The sequence below is a fragment of the Varroa jacobsoni genome, unplaced genomic scaffold (assembly GCF_002532875.2).
Source record: "Varroa jacobsoni isolate VJ856 unplaced genomic scaffold, vjacob_1.0 scaffold_1490, whole genome shotgun sequence".
In the NCBI taxonomy this organism is placed as follows: Eukaryota; Metazoa; Arthropoda; class Arachnida; order Mesostigmata; family Varroidae; genus Varroa; species Varroa jacobsoni.
Genome location: NW_019214392.1, coordinates 203 through 16,715, shown reverse-complemented (window position 1 = coordinate 16,715; position 16,513 = coordinate 203). Strand labels below are relative to the sequence as shown.

Below are 16,513 nucleotides of genomic sequence, written 5' to 3'. Positions count from 1 at the left end.
CCGTTTCCTAAAACTGAGAATATCTATCAAACGTTCGTAGATAGATTTCTTTGTTGTTATCCTTTATGACCTTCCCTTTGACTACCTCAATAGCGCATCTTCGAAATCTACGTTTGCGCGCCGGAACATGGGCTATCTAGATAAAATCTACGTCGGATATATAATCCATTTGGCCTCTAAATTAGCAATCCATATGTTTTACGAGCAAAAAATCAGTGACAATAGGAAACCAGAAGGATACATAATCAGAAGAAGGCGACCACTGAGAACGATGAAAGTTTATGATACTGAATTTTTGGTTTCTATTGACTAAATAATGACATTGTAAAATCCACAAAGTTTTCGAGCTAATTGGATTTATGCAGTTAGCAGATTTGCCGCCTGACGAGTAATTAATGAAATATTGCTACCCTCTATATTAGCGTTCAAGTGATTTGTTAATTCCATTGGTTAGTGAGTTTTAGAAAAGCAAGTTGAAACTCCAACAATAGCAATACATGCTTAAGCAACAGAACGTAATTTCCGGAGCACTTTTTCGTGCCAAGGTTAAAATGCAGGTGCAGTATAGTTCATATATTTAGGCTACTAATAATTGCTAAACGTCAAATGGTCAGATAGTCTGGGCATCGGTGAGAAAAAATATCACCTTCGCCTTTTTTTTAAAAAAAAAAGGCGAAGTGATACTTTTTCAAAAACTACCACGCTATTTTAATAAAACGCAGGTCAAAAATTAGCGTAAAATTTTACTAGTTATCTGGATACGTCCTTGTCTACTAATGTTAAAGGAAAATAATGGTTTGTGAGGTTTTAATAATAATTATTATAATTATTCGTAGTATTTTAGGCATGTTCACCATATTTCACATTTCTTGCATATCCATTGTACAAACGCAGAACAATCATAGGCCTCTGTTATATAAACTTTTGCCCTTGTACACTTTACATTACTACTCATACCAATTGTATTTAACCTCGACCACCCAATCGTACCACATCACAATATATTCGATAGACACAGATTATCATTTACTCTTATTACTATTGTCAGCGAACTACATTTACATATATTCTTTACTACTGCACTCGCAACTCGACATTGATAAACCCAGTCGTACAAGCAACGCTCTTCACATGGTCATAGCAGTAGTTCAAACCAAAGTTGCAATTATAATCATGAACGAAGTACTGAGAACCTATTTATCTACAGGGAGGATTGCTGCTGATGTTGTTGTTCGATAATTTTTCCGAAGGTAGCAGCTTGCATAACAGTGAAGAAACAATTTGAATTAACAAATAAGATTAGTTGATCTAAACACATTTCAAACAAAAAAAAAACAGATAATTTGAGAAATCCAACATGTCTTAGCCGCTGTACTCGATGGCGTCACGTGTTCACAAGAAAACTCTAAAGAAACTCATACACACTCATATTGTTATGCAGTATTTGTCTCACAACAAAATCTCATTTGATTGCTGTAGTCTATTAATGCGCCTGTCACAGAGTTGAATGTACACAAAGATTGAAAGCTGAAAACTCCTCTTTACCTCTAAGTATGTAACACATCAAGATTAGTACGAAACATGCTATGCCGCCGTCGGTCACGATCTCCAACAATGACAGCCCGACCTCGTGCTTCATGTTTGTTCCCTAGTGTCCTGCCGGAAAAACACTTCCTATGCTATTTACCATCTGTACACAAGCAGATCAAAATAACCGTGTTTACTTGCAAAACACTCCTATCGGCTCTATCTATATTTCTTTCATTCTTCGTGACAGAACACGTTCTATATTGTTTTTTAGCTAATTCTTTTTATCCATACATAATTATAATAGTTAGCATCGTATAGCTAAACGGCCTGTACAGTAAACACATGCGTCGCCCGGCGACAGCCTTCAGTCCAGATTGGGTAATAATCATAGTGAACACTTTTCAGTTGTCTCTTTGTTGATACCTAGTTCAAATATTACTTGTGAATCGCTTATCGTTTTGTTTGCCCAGTCAAAACGATTCAGTCTCACGTAATTCCTTTTTACAATGGTTAAAACACTAGCCCTTGATTTTGCACTACTGACTTCTAACTCCTTCAAAAGATGGTTTGTCCTAAAAATCTAAGCGCAGAGATTAGGAAAGTTACTGGAACCATCAATGTGGCAAAGGTGACCACCCATTTATCGATTAAATACTAATAGGATATTTAGTTCTCTGCTTTTTCCCTTTCCGTGCATTGACGTTTGAAATTAGTGTTTCCGCTATGTACTGCACAATGGCATCCCGATGTTAAGGCAGTTCTTCCATACAATGCCAGCGTCGCTCTTTCAACTCTAGTAACGTTTAGAATTGCTGGTATTGAGTTATCATGTCGTTATTGTTTGTTAGTTCAGTCTACTGTCATTTGTGAGTTTTCAAGTACGTAAGGCATGATAAGGTATCAAGTAATCACAATGGTTTGGCCAAAGCTACATATTAGAGTTCAGCCGACTGCTTTCCATAGCGGATACGACAAGCCTTGTGGTCGTTCTTCGGTAGATCTGTTTTATGAGAGCTTTTCATTTGCCTGTGGTATAATATCGTACAGAGCGCGCTTTGGTTTAACCTTACTTGAATTAGGTGAGCACGAGGCGAAAATGTGGGAATACTGAATCTACTGCTATCGTATCTGCGAAACACCTAATGCCATCATTTCGTGCCTCAATAGGGACCCTGTCCGGGATACGGCGCCCTTTGGGGTGGCATTCCTCCCTGCATAGGCGGCTGCCCACCTCGCTGTTGCTGCGGGTTCATGAATTGGTTAGGATTTTGGCCCCGAGCCATTTGTGGACCTTGTTGCTGGAACCCACCTCCCATCATTCCACCTGAAAAAGGAATATGATTATAAAAGCACAATCAAAAATAGACACTGATAAACTTATCTAGTCAGAGACGACTAAATTGATTTCTATGTCAGTAATCAAAATGCCGTATGCTATCTAGTCTTTGGTGAAGAAGCTGATATAGCTTGACACAGGCAATATAAGCATCTAGAAGGCCTCGTAATCCACATATAATTATTCGCTTAAACGATGTTAAAGGTAAGAGTTTAGGAAATGTGACAAAAAGCCTTTAGGACTTTCATCTATAGTTTAAGATGGATTCCCCTATGATTAATGTGTCTTTATAGGTGCCTAAATGCATGGGATCATCCTACACTCGAAGGAAAAATCCCGGCTAGTATATTTATATGAGCACCATCTGCTTTTACAGAAGAAATATTAGCCAGCCGAGTCACGAAACAGCTATTGGAAACATCAATTTCCATTGCGAAAAACTAGATATTGTGAGCGCCAGTTCCAATATTTAAATGGCGGACTGAAGTTACATTAAACCTATATATAATCTTCCTAATTTAATAGGCCACATAACACGATCAGCCTTACCGATTCGTATTCCAGTAAGCTATTACGATATCCTGGTAAGTATGTGGTATTAACCAAAACTTCAATTTCTTCTCGCTTCTTACTCACCTTGCCCACCCATGCTCTGTTGTTGCTGAGGGCCTATTCCACCAGGTTGACCGGAGTTCGATAGGGGGTATTGAGGCCGTTGTTGCATTCCGCCCGCTGTCTGTGGGTGTCCGCCGGCACCGGCGGCTACATAACCGCCGCCAACACCACCACCGTATCCGCCTCCTCCCTGACCAGCGAAACCGCCTGGTCCAGCCATCATGTTCGGAGGAGGCGCACCTCGAGGTCGTACACCTGCTTGCGCAAGTACGTCATATATCATAAATATTATTAAATATTTGAATAACTTTATTAACTGCACCTTATATGGGGAACGTTTTGAATTGACTAAACACACAAACAAGAAGCTAGCATTGGACGACACATCTGAGCGGATCAATTAAAGAGCTACCAGCGTCTGCTCTTATTGAAGATGTAAAAGGGCATGGAATCCAAAATGATGATACAAATATTAGTAATATATGGGTACTTGCTGGTAGTCTGAAATGTATGCAATAGTTAAATTCAAGCACCTTAAAAATGCAATAATACTTAGGAAGATTGTAAACCTTGACATAAACAAATTATGGAATGACTGAATAGAAGCGTTTATTAAAACCACTATACACTTGGTGTAATACAGGTATTCTGCTAAATCGGCCCATGAATAAACCCACTAAGATTATCCATTTCGTCTAACCTTAACTACTAAGTCTAAGAATTTAAAAACAGCAAATTGAATTATTTTTCTTAGTCATTAAAAGAACAAAATAAGCTCACAATGGGAAACCTTTTGTCGACACCTGTTATATGTTATGTAGCACGAACAGTGTTTGGTGTATTTAGGCTAATAACAGCGAATAATTAAATAGAAAAAAAACAGTGATAACATACGATATTCGGCACCAACTGAAAGAAAACAAAAAAATAATAATGTCATTCTTAGTTAGGCTTTAACTTTGTATTTTTGTAAATCAACACGCTGTAGTCCTCAGACTATATACATTGTTTACTTTGGCTTTCATAACGCATGCGGTTCTGGAGTTTCAGTAATTTTAAAAACTGAAAAAAAAATACAAGGAAAGTTACCTACGACGCCCCATAAGACGACACTACTAGCGATATTAGTTTTTGCTTATAGAATAATCAGCTCCCTTATAATCTCACATAAATGTTAGTGCCTGGTATACAAACATTTTTTTAGGAGGAGTAAAAACAAACCTTGATCTGCAAATTGTCCCGGACCTGGACCCTGCTGCTGACCGAATTGGCCTGGAGGTCCCTGTCCGAACTGGTTGGGGTTCTGCAGCCTTTGTGGAGCCATGTTGCGCTGTTGAGGTGTCATAAGTGGCATACGCGGCGTACTCATCATGTCTATGACGAAAACAGTCGCAACGACAATAAACGAGATGTGTCAGTAATTCATAATTTTTTTTTATATAATAAATCTTATAAGCAAAGCAGACAAACGCGAAATTCACCTAAAAGTTGCCTCGTGGAAAGAGAAATCAAGAGTACTTGACTAATAACAAAGATGTATATATCTGGGGTGCAAATATCTTTACAAGCAGACACATTCATAAACACATATAATAGGTAATAATCATTGCTCTACATACCCCATTCTGAAACAAAAAAAAAACAACAGTAATCTCATGTATGGTTTTAAATCACATGTAGGTTTTAAAATAAAGCATTTATGCGGCCATGCGTAGGTAGCCCGTGAGCATTCGAACTTACCTGGTGGTCCTGGTTGGGGTTGCATATTGCCTCCGTACTGCTGGCCTGGGTTAGGCTGTCCGGGATAGCCTGTGGGACCACCCGATTGAGGTTGCCGCTGACGCAGCATCGACGACAATGCCGCTTTGGCCGGCTGTCGCTCAAAGCGCTGCGGGCCTATTTGGGCACCAGGTCCCTGTGGACCCATCTGTCCGCCACCAGACGGCTGATAGTAACCTGTTGGACCTGGTTGGGGTTGACCAGGCTGTTGTTGCGGTGGTGGCTGTGGCTGCTGTTGAGGTCCTTGTCCATAGCCCCAGTTTCCTTGTTGTTGCTGAGGTCCCTGTTGACCTGGTTGCCCTCCGCCAGCAGGACCACCGGGGCCTCCAGGGCCTCCGTAGATGTCGCCGTACGCCATTTGGCCTCTTGGCGCTTGAATTGAGGTAGGTGCTGGCTGGTTTTGTGGAACAGCCTGTTGTTGATTCGCTTTTGGTTTACGGGGTCGACGTGGCTGTCGCGGTTTACGAGCACCTCGGGTGGGGCTGCTCCCGCCGGCCAGGCCCATATGACCTGCAGGTCCACCCATCATTGTCTGATGTGGTCCCATCATACTGGGTGGTATGCCTTGCTGGGGCATGCTCTGCATTTGCCCACCTGGGCCCCCTGGACCCATCGAACCACCAGGTGGCATCTGTCCCATGTTCATCGGTCCACCGGGGACACCCATACCCATTGTGCCCATGGGTCCACCGGGAGTCATTTGACCCATTGTACTACCTGTAAAGACGGTTGGATAAAGAGAGACAGTAGTAACATTAGTCGCGATCTAAAATATAAAACTAGTGATAATGACAAGGTGTAGCTAAAAACTAATAAAGAAAATGTGCAAAAGAACAGAAATACTTCTTTAACAAAAACTAAGGTAAGACGCTTAGAAGATCTAACAATAGTCGCATGCAAACCGTTTTACAGGTCTAACTCTCAGGAAAGCAAAATGTACAGCTTTTTTTCTTAACCAGAAGAGAAACATGACTCTGATGGATGCGACCCCTATACTTGTGTGTTTGAATAAACTTTATACATCTTTACTTTATGCGGCTAACCAAAATATAGCAGTTAGCGGAAATAATTTGTTTTAATAAGGTTCAGTTTGCAAAAAATTATGATAATCATGTAGAATTCAAATGGGGAACAAAAAGTTGGCAACTTACGCGTACCTTGGGCTCCCATGTGACCCCCTGGCCCCATGGGTCCTTGCCCAATATGTCCTGGTCCCATATGTGGCGGCATTCCAGCTTGCGGTCCCGGACCCATTTGTCCTGGACCCATTTGGCCAATTTGTCCTGGCATCTGGCCGCCCATCGGGCCTGACTGAGGTCCTGGACCTGGCTGTACGGGTCCCATTGGATTCCCCTGTCCTAAAGGATGGCCCGGATGATGTCCTATTACCGGCTTAATATCCATCATGTGGCCACTGTGAGGAGGACCGTGTGGTCCACCAGGAGTCTGTCCCATCAGTCCTGGCGGGCCCATATTTCCTGGAGGACCACCTGGCATTGGACCACCCATCAGATGCTGCTGTGGACCGCCATAGCTTTGAGCTGCCATCATACCACTGGACTGCTGTTGTGACGCCTGCTGTTGACCAGGACCAATTGGAGCTCCGTGTGGATTAGCTGGAGTTGGTCCATTGCTATTGTTCCCAACCGAGACCTGTGGCATATTGTTGTTGTTCGTGTTGCTCGTATTGCTTATTGGCACAGGCGCCGTGCTTGCTACAGCGACAGGCGGTGTCGGCGTTGCAGATGGCGGTGGATCTAGGTCTTCTTGAGGCAACTGAGGTGGATCAAGGAAATAGTCGCTGCTTTTCACCAGAGCGCTGTGAGTATGCCAAAGAAGGCTTCGATATGTTTCTTCGAGGCGGGTTGGTTTTCGTTCGACACGAACTGCTCCGAACCACCTCCACATAAGTGGGGCAGGGTTTTTATACCCTTCGAGCAAATCCCACGGTGAAATGTTCTGCTTCTCTGCTACTTGTAAACCCTGCTTTTTATCAATGGAATCGAACCCTGCAATTTTGTTCCCTTTCGTGTCGATGAGTGAACTGTAGAAAGTAAAAAATAACATATTGGTATTTAATAGATTGTAGAAATTAACATATTTACAGATCCTAAAGTATTTTCTATGACAGATCGGGCAATTAGCTGCAAAGCGAATAGCACGAAACACGAACACGATATAGCGACTTTGTGATGACCGTGCACTAAATATTCTGATTTCCATAAACCACAGCTTTAACATTTTCAGTGATTTCTAGGTAAGTTTAATGTTAAATTCTACAAAAAAGGGTCCAAAATGAAGTGAAAGTAATAACCCAACTGTTTATCCAGTCAAGCGTCATCAAATCTATACTGGTTACTTACCCCATGGGCTCACAGGTAATTACTGTGCATTGTCTTTTCGGGAAAGGCAGGAGTTGTAAAACAAGCTTGACATCGCTATTCTGCGAGGACTCGTTTATTTCCTTTTTCAGTTTTTTGATCAACGCGAAATACTGTCGTCGTGAATCTTCACTAAATGTACCCTCATATGAAGTGTGGATGAGCGTAGCCAGCATGTCGAGTACTGTATAGAAAAGTTCCTTGTGAGAATGTGAATCAACCAGGCCTGTTGTAATCAATTCCAAGAATATTAGAGCCCAGTCCATTGTATACGTTGTTGACCTTTGGATCATGTCAAACATTCCCCCCACCAGACTCAACCTGAGCAATAGCGCTTCGTGAAAGCTTTTTCTGGCTTTCAGGTCATCTAGTATTGTCTTGTCGTCACGCGTCGTGCTCAAACATTGGGTAAGCTGCGCGTTCAGTGACTTCAACAGCGATTCACGATGTTCATCTTGTCCTTTCAAACAAGACAGTATAAGTGAAAGAAATGGCTGATGATTCAAAAGAGCAGCGCCTTTGCACGCCTTAGTATCTTTCTTTGCAGCGTAAGCGGTCCAATTGCCGTTTTCAAGAGTATGACCCGCCTGGCGCAGAATTTTTCCCTGAACGCCAGGCAGCTTTGAGACGAGTGGGGCGACAAACCAAACAAACTCCGTGTGATCCTGCTGCTGGGACGACCGTTTTGAGGGTGAGTGACCGTGGCCATGTTGCCCTTGATGCCCGCCTGGGGGTTTCCTATCTTCGTTACTATTCGAAGCGCCTCCGCTACTAGTGGATTGCTGTTGGCCTGATGCAGCCGCATCACACAATTGGAATACGTCGATCGATGCTCGAGCTACGTTGTCCAACCAGTGCGGGACCTCTGCCGATTGTTGACACTGCATGTGCATCACTTGGAGCTATAGAAAATTTATCACCAGAAACGTAATAAATAAAAAATAAAACAACTATGTAAGCTTTTTTTTCTAGAAAACCTTATTTATTGTAAATATAAAGTAAGTGTTCACTACTGACAAAAATAACTCGTTGGTCAGAAAAGTGTTAAGCAATATAGGTTTTCAAAAACCTTATGGTAAGCAGTTAGAAGTTAAATATTATTGCCGATAAAGATTACATTAACTGTCTGCCTTATTTAACTGATAGTTGTTGCATTTACCTGTAGCCAAGATACGCGCAAACTCCATTGATCGAGGTTGGACAATATTTTGACAAGCCGCTGTCGATGGTCAGGATTCGACTCAACTCGTCGTGTACCGCCGTCAGTGGAAAAACTGCTTTGGGGGTAGCATATCAAGCCCAGCAGAGACTCTGCTTGTGAGGGGGTCAGCATCGGATCTAGCAGAAGATCGTTTGTGCAGAGTAGGTCCGGATCTCGAAGACAACGCTCATGTACCCATTGCTGTGAGCATATCTGGGCCAGTGCAAACTTAGAGTAGTCCTTGAGCGACGCCTGACTTGCCATCGACAGCGCGTCGGCGTCTTCGAGCAGCTGAGGGCTGGTATCATTAAGATTGGCATCACTCCCCGTTTCCCCAAGAAGCAAAATCGCTTTCAAAACCGCTAGAACGGGTTCAACGCGCATACTGTTGTGTGCAGCTAACAAAAGATGCCGATCGCACGCAGCTTTAATCAGAAAGCGCCCAACAGGTACAGTTCCACCAGTCGCTTCAACCGTCCTAAACAGTCGCAGAAGCATGTGACAACTCATTCGAGCACCGGGCTCTGCTTCGATATGGGTTGCTCCACTCACTGGCGATGCGCTCAAAAGTGAAGGAATTGCGACATGAACGACAAAGTCTTGAAGAGTGAAGCATCGCCTAGCCACAAGCATCGACGAAAGTACCGCTAAATGGTCGTGTGTGGCGACATCATTGATGTCTACCACCTGCAACACATCAACGAAGCCGCACCCGTGATTTGAAGAACAGCACAGCGCCTTTAATATGCCTAGCCATTCCCCAGGCAACTGTTGACAACCAGCGGTCATCTCGGCACACAGGAGCGCAACGTCGTTTAGGCGTTCGAGATCAGTACATGAGGAAACAGCTGCGATCGCACTGCATACAAACGAGTAACGGGCTGAGGGATTCTCGTTGAGCTGTTGCAACACAGCTGCGTGGGCTGCGGCCGCATTTGGTGCAGCATTTGGTTCTCCTGGCCGTGCGACTCGAGGATTGGCCAACAGTTCTTGGAACTGTGAAGTTTTCCACATGAAATGCACCTGTTGCGGAGTTTGGTTTACATAAAAGTTCTGCTTTACCTGTAAAAGAATCACAAACAAGCCAATAAATTGGTAAACACTAAGATTCGAAACGTAATATTGCGTATAATGATTGTGCTTTGCAGAGATGCTTATGTTTTTCCGTGCAGATCTGGTCTTCGCTATTTTATCAGACAAATGCACGAAACAGTATTCGAACTATAACTATTCACTGAACTTGAGTGGTAAGAAAACTACTAACAAACATCGTTCTTTTCCACAGCTTAATCATGGAAAAGGTTACATCACTCTCATGGCATTTGAGTAAATGTTTTGTTAACTAAAAAACGTATGTATATAGACAACGTAAATTAGTAAACATAAATTCTACCATATGTCAAATACTCCGATCTTACCTTTGCACATAACGCTCCCAAAAACGAATCTGCATACTTCTGTCTCAAAAAGTAGCAAGCTGTATAAAGGTCATATATGTAACATAGAATGCACCTGAAATTAGAAGATATAAATAGGACGACGGTGCTATTAATAAACTATATATACACGTTCAGCAACGAGTACCTCTCCTTTTAAGTAGGTCTATTTTAACAATGCGTCTAGGTATATGAGGTTGAATTACCTCTGTGCGCTGGAACATTTACTGGTATCCTCGAGGTTGGCGACTAATCGACATAGGGCGTCGCAAATGGCGAGCGTCTGCTCGTGTGACACCAACAGACAGCAATGGTAACGGTATAACAGACCTACAACATTTAGCGTCACCGTTGGTACATAGACCCCAGCCACTGGTGAGCCCTGTAGTACAAGAAAAAAGCGAACAAATCAGTTTTAGATATTGTCCACTTTAGCAAATAATTAGTGTATTGCTGTGATGGAGCACTTTGTCATTACCAGTCAGGTGATTATTTGTCATTAATTGCTTTTAGTTATTCAAGATAGAACCAAAGTAGCGAGTTTATTACACTGGATTAGCTAACCTGCAGTAAAAAATGATCTTACGTCACACTAATATTACCTTCTGGACGAGCATTGCCTCAACATCGGGTAGCTCCTTTAGTATATGCAGACATAATTCAAGAAGTCCATTGACATTCTGAGCCATTTCCATCAGACTCAACAGAAACGAGATATGCTCCGCCTAAAACAATTAAAATAGGGTAAATATTATTCTTTAATGAAGACCTTGCTAAATCTTAATCTTTGTTAGTTGTATCACGAGTTTTTGTACCTTCGCAACCAATCTCATAATTTGTTGTATTAAAAACAGAGAACTCATTAGCTCACCTGGTAGATTGAAACAAAAACACATAACAAAACGTAAAAAATTCCATAAAGCATCACAGTGGATACAAATAACGTACCAAGGGCAGGTAATTAGAGGAGCCGGTGGCAAATCCGTTTATCATCTCCAAAAGTTGTGCCCCTACCGACGCTGCTACTGTATGCTGATCATTGTACGGTAATGCTTGGAACCGTTGGCTAACTGCGTCCAGTGATACAGATTCCTTTGCACTCTTACGAACCTTACCACCCTCTGATACGTCCATGCACGCTTTCTTGGCGAACAGTTTGCCGGCATCTTTGGCAACCTTTTTTACCACATGCCGGGCCTCATCACGTGTACGCCCAACACCATAGAGCAGTACGTGTCTCTGATTGCATTCATGTGAAGCTCCTCCACCGCCCGTACCGTCTAAATCAGCTGCAGGTAGCGGGAAGTGCTTCGTGTACTGGAGATGACGCTGCTGTTTTGAGCTTATGTGCGGAGTACCCTCCTTACCGTCTTCACGGTCGGAGCCGACTGAATCGGAGAATAGTTCCGGTTGTTGATCGCTTTGCTGTTCCTCCTTAATTCGTTCGAGAAGTTTACCGAGATCGGCATCGAGCCTTGTATCGTCGTAGTCCATTTGAGGATCACTGCCACCCCATCCATGGGCTTCCTGTTTGACCGCAGGTGGCACCTGTCCACCGGGTGAAAATAATGGCAATTGGGTACTGTTCGGACCACTTTGAACGCCCCCAATACCCGGCGACGGGCCATGCGAAGGATCAAGAAAGCCAAGGGACGAAGGCCCTGGCGGCGTGTTAACTGACCGAGAGGAGCTCGCACCTGGTGGCGGTGGAACCGATGCGATAGCAGCCACGGGCAAAGACGCTACTGGAGGATTGGCGAAATAACCCCTTGAAATTAGCGTGCACATGTACAAGTCATGAGAGAAAACTTCCCACCGAATCAGTTCGCAGAAAAGTAACACGAGATTGGCAAACGCCAGTCGCGATTCAGCTACTTTCTCGTCAAGTATTGGTGCTTGCGTATCAAGAAACCGCACGAGAAGATCTTGAAAAATCGGTGGTTGAACAACAAACGAATCGTCGTCGTCTTCCTTGCCCACTTGCGGCCCCTGTATCTCGGCCTGTTTACGCTCTAATAGCTTAGCGACGATCAGGGCTCGGTGCTCGCCCCGTCGTTTAGTGGTTACTGCCCATTCACACACAAGCTTTACAAATGGCTCTAGCTCCTGAACGGCTAAAGACTTCCCATCGCCTTCACTACTTGACGCTGTCGTCGTCGGCCAATCGGTAAAAATCTTACTATAAAGCGTTTCGAAGGAATTATTTGTATCTATTTTATCGAATGAATGTCGATCTAACGCATCAAGTGTGGCGAGTACTTTGGTCATCACAGCGCCAGTCGCCGTACTCTGACTTTGCCATTTCTCACACGACCAACGCATTTCACAAGCACGACTCCGCTGGATGATATGCTCCTCCGCTTCGCGAAGTTCTCGCCGCGCTTCTAAATCTTCAGGGATAATTGGCAGTTGTGACGGTGAACATGGCAGTATGTCCAGAGGGCTCCCATTAAGCATACGCTTCGAAGAAACTTCGTCTTTGGATAACCCCTCAGGGATTGTCTGGTTGAAAACCATAGCAGTTGGGCAATCCAACGTGATGATTTCCACAATCGAACACATTGTCAAAAATGGCGTCCGATGATAGGGACATGACAAAATTTCGACGAAAGCCTGCGCCAGTGGGCTGAGCTCTTCTACTGTAAGGGACCCTTCCCGCTTGGCGGCAGCGACAGCTCCGCCTTCCTTCAGTGTGAAGTCCGCTACCAAATGGGCGATCTTTTTCGAACACTGATAAGCTAGTCGCCTTGATAAGATTTCATTCTTGACAAAGTCAGTTGTATATTGAAGAACCAGTAATAGCGTTATTCGTAATGTGGGGTCATCTGGTCCTTTTGTTCGTTCAATAAGTTCTAACAGCCATGATAAGAAGTCCTGTTGATCTAATAGACCTTCCTGGTAACAATGACTTGCCAGCTGACAAAGGTACTGCCAATGCTTGGCCAATGTCTGACTGTGCATATCAACCTGTGAAGCAGGGGGCGGTGACTGCTGTGGTGGTGTCGTAGATTGGTTTGACACACCTGGAGGTGGGGGCGAAGGTTGTTCCACCATGCGAATGAGGATATCCTTCATAAATTTGCACAGTGAATGGGTCCAGTCTTGTGATGGATCTGGCAGTTGTCGCTTCTTCATTTTGGCCTCAGAGATGGCCGCTGTATAGACGCTGGCCATCTTGAGGAACCAGGCGGCGCGCACCATGGGTACTTGAAAGTCGAATAATATAGTAAAGATTTCCTCCTTCTTATTGAAAATTGGCACTTTTTTCGCCAAGGAGATAAGAGGCTTAGAACCTGCCAGATCTTTAAACCAGTTCTGAAAAACAAACAAAACAAAAAGCTTAACAAGAATTGTGGATAAATAGTTACTATAAAGAAAGATAGTAGGACGATTGTACGCATTATCTCACCATAAACCTTGTTATGTTGATGCATATCGTGTGCATATTCCCATTGGTTGTTACTATGAATCAAATGTAATTTCAATATGTATCTTTATGCTTTTCATAGAAAAACTTAAATTGTTACTATATTTTCAGTAGGATTAACTATTCTTGCTGAATACTTAATTGTTTGAATTTCGTTTTGGGATAAAGCTCTGAGACATTTACCTCAAAAACATTTTTACTTTTGGCAGTAACTGGCCAAAAGCACTCTTTAACATTAATTTGCTGCTTTTTCCGGCCCGTATCTTGAAGTGTGTTGAGTTCCTGTTTCTTAATTAATACACCAGAAAAAAAAGTGCTGAACTTGGCCGTTGTGATATTCGCGTGACGCGCCGTGCCGCATTCGTCCTGGATAGGATTGGCTGCATAGCCCTGCTTCACGTTTGTTGCCGTTATTTCATCCTACAAAAAAATCACCACAAAATGAAGCATAACTTTTTAATAATGACCAGGATAATACAAGCCACCCAATTTAGTCTTTTCGCTATAAAATTTTATTTAGTTCAATCACCACGTAGGTGTTATGTTCTAAAACTAAACAATTATTCCAGACGCTTTGACCTATACTTCATTTATGTCTTTGATTCATACAATATAACGTTAAATATAACACCAATACTCACCTGAGAGAATGGGCTATTTTTTTAATCTTATATGTTACTTTATTCTATATTGTTGAGCTAGAGTGTCTGAAGGCTGCTCACAATAATGTCTGTAAATTAGTCGTCATAGATAAAAATGTATTTACCATTTTTCAAAGTATACACCATTTTTCTAACACTGCTCCTAGTCATTTCAACAAAAGTTAAAAAGGCTTATGCGATACTCCTGCTGATTAATCGCCGCCAGGACCCAAATAATTTTCATTTTACTTTTCTAACTAACTAAACAATCTGGCGCATTTTTTGTCCATTACCCTAGAGAATGTTGTACACACACCTGAGAACGTCTAGCCACTGAATGCGTCTAAGAAACGCACAACTGACATGCAATTAACGGCATACAGGGTCTACCTCGGTTCAGCGGGTGCGGGAGTGAATTGCTCGCTTGTTCTCTTTCATTCTCTAGCTACAATAAACCCCACACGAGAATTATTTCAGCAGTGCTATTTCCTCTGCATGGTTAACCTCGGCCGATCGTTTCTTCGATTGAACCACAGACTTTTAACAGAGATCACATTTAGTTTGCGTTAAAGTTTGCGGGGCATTGAAATACCGGCGTCCGGACACAATCGAATTCGCATCAACAATAATAGTGGATAAGATATACACACAGACACAGACACACTGGTTGATGTCAACACACCCTTGGATACAGAGAGGATGATGTGACACCAAGCGTAATCTCCTGTAAATTTTAATCATCTGGTTTGCTATTGTAACACATTTGTGTGCAAAATGAAATCTCCAGAACTTGCATGCTCTATCTAGTATGCTATTCTTAGCATTGTGCTAGTAATATAAAACAATAGGCTGTCAGTGGATACAGTTGATCGGAGGAGAGCCCCTATCGGGGAGAGTAAAAGCAAACAAAGTCAGGACCACTTCGGCTAGTATGCTTGTAGACGATGAAGTTGGCTGATTTTGGTCTCGCTGGCTAGCTGATAACAGGACATACCTCTTTTTGCTTAGGGTCCTGTGGGTAGACGTCAGGAGGCCCAAGACGGGGCTTTTTCAGGGCCCTCTTCTCGTACAACCAAGGAGCCACCGCCGCCATCTTTGTTGTGATCCAGGACCGCTACTCCTGTCAGATCACATAGGGGAAATTCGGCTAAATGAGAAACACCCCAGTGACCAATGAAAGAGCTAAATTTCGGCAACCTGTGATCGCATATAAGAGAGTAGAAGACTACCAATAGAAATACATGCAAAATTATTATAAAATTATATCGAAATTATCGGATTCTGAAAACGGCGGGAATTTTGAACGAGGCGAACCGGGCGGGCAAAGCATAAGTGTCTGTGTTTTCGTTTGTTTTAAAAAAAAATTCATTCCTAGTAAAATAGATGGAAAGTTGCAACAGTTTTCGATAAAATAACATAAAAGCAAATCATATTAATGGAATAAATGAGTGTACTAGAGGTTCGCACACCTATAAAAATCATCCTTGGAGCAATCCTTGGTGTTTAACGCCACTAACATATAATTGTTTAGTTTTTTTTGGCTCTAATAGAAAAATGTAACTATCATTAATTGAAATCATAACCTGCCGTAGTATAACGCAAAATTTATGAATGAACATAGGTGTTGTGTATGTTGAATCAAACCAGAGTGCTGTTCTGGCGTGCGTTAAGCTTGCTGTTCTAGACAAAACGATCAGGCGGGGTAAAAAAATTAATAAACATATAGTGTAGGTAACAAACATAACGTGATAACCTAAAATGATCATTCCTGCATTTACATTTGGGTGATACAAACAGAATCTGCTGTGAGAGCCTGTCTAATTGGGGCAATGTTTTGGTTTATAATCCAAACGAAACCGAATCGACAAGCAATAAAATGGCGCATACCAGGAAACACTCGCTCTGAGTCAATACAGCTTTCTATGCTAGTGCTAACCGGTTAGCTTACGCAGATGACGCGCCCTTGAGAGGCATTTTGCGGTACACACATTGAATATGAAAAGAATGCGTATCTAAAAGTATGATGAAATTTTAACAAGATGTCCCCACAAGCATAATCAGAAACTTCGTTTGCCAGTGGCACCCGTATTAAACGACTGGTTAAGGTTTCGATGGATTTGACATAGATCGGTTCTCGGTTTCTTGCCTAAAATAAATGTATACTTGA

At 42.6% G+C, this 16,513-nt stretch overlaps 1 protein-coding gene and 1 long non-coding RNA gene across 4 annotated transcripts in view; one reads left to right on the top strand and one right to left on the bottom strand.

Moving 5' to 3' along the window:
- LOC147752118 (uncharacterized) overlaps positions 1-8,937 on the top strand; it is a 21,648-nt gene extending 12,711 nt beyond the window's left edge. Inside the window, exons 2-3 of the long non-coding RNA XR_015314980.1 lie at positions 3,548-3,748; positions 8,807-8,937. This is a non-coding gene — a long non-coding RNA (uncharacterized LOC147752118). The remainder of the gene's footprint in view (positions 1-3,547; positions 3,749-8,806) is intronic.
- Positions 797-16,513, bottom strand: LOC111270545 (mediator of RNA polymerase II transcription subunit 12-like protein). Of its 3 annotated transcripts, none has more exons than XM_022850811.2 (14): positions 15,341-16,513; positions 13,889-14,125; positions 11,227-13,593; positions 10,881-11,003; positions 10,485-10,660; positions 10,261-10,354; positions 8,801-9,904; positions 7,624-8,543; positions 6,412-7,304; positions 5,222-5,977; positions 4,703-4,855; positions 4,376-4,390; positions 3,503-3,736; positions 797-2,854 (listed from the first exon to the last, which is right to left on the bottom strand). In XM_022850811.2, the coding sequence occupies exons 1-14, from the start codon at positions 15,437-15,439 to the stop codon at positions 2,691-2,693; spliced, it is 7,335 nt and encodes a 2,444-aa protein (XP_022706546.1). In that variant the 5' UTR covers positions 15,440-16,513; the 3' UTR covers positions 797-2,690. The 3 variants fall into 3 exon arrangements, with proteins under 3 accessions (XP_022706546.1, XP_022706547.1, XP_022706548.1); XM_022850812.2 differs by having other exon boundaries at positions 6,418-7,304; XM_022850813.2 differs by lacking the exon at positions 4,376-4,390.

Coding starts and splice junctions, on each gene's coding strand:
- LOC111270545 (XM_022850811.2), bottom strand. CDS start 15,439: ATGGCGGCGGTGGCTCCTTGGTTGTACGAGAAGAGGGCCCTGAAAAAG. Junction 14,126..15,340: donor AGGACCCTAAGCAAAAAGAG/GTATGTCCTGTT, acceptor ATTTTTTTGTAG/GATGAAATAACGGCAACAAA. Junction 7,305..7,623: donor ATTACCTGTGAGCCCATGGG/GTAAGTAACCAG, acceptor TACTTTCTACAG/TTCACTCATCGACACGAAAG.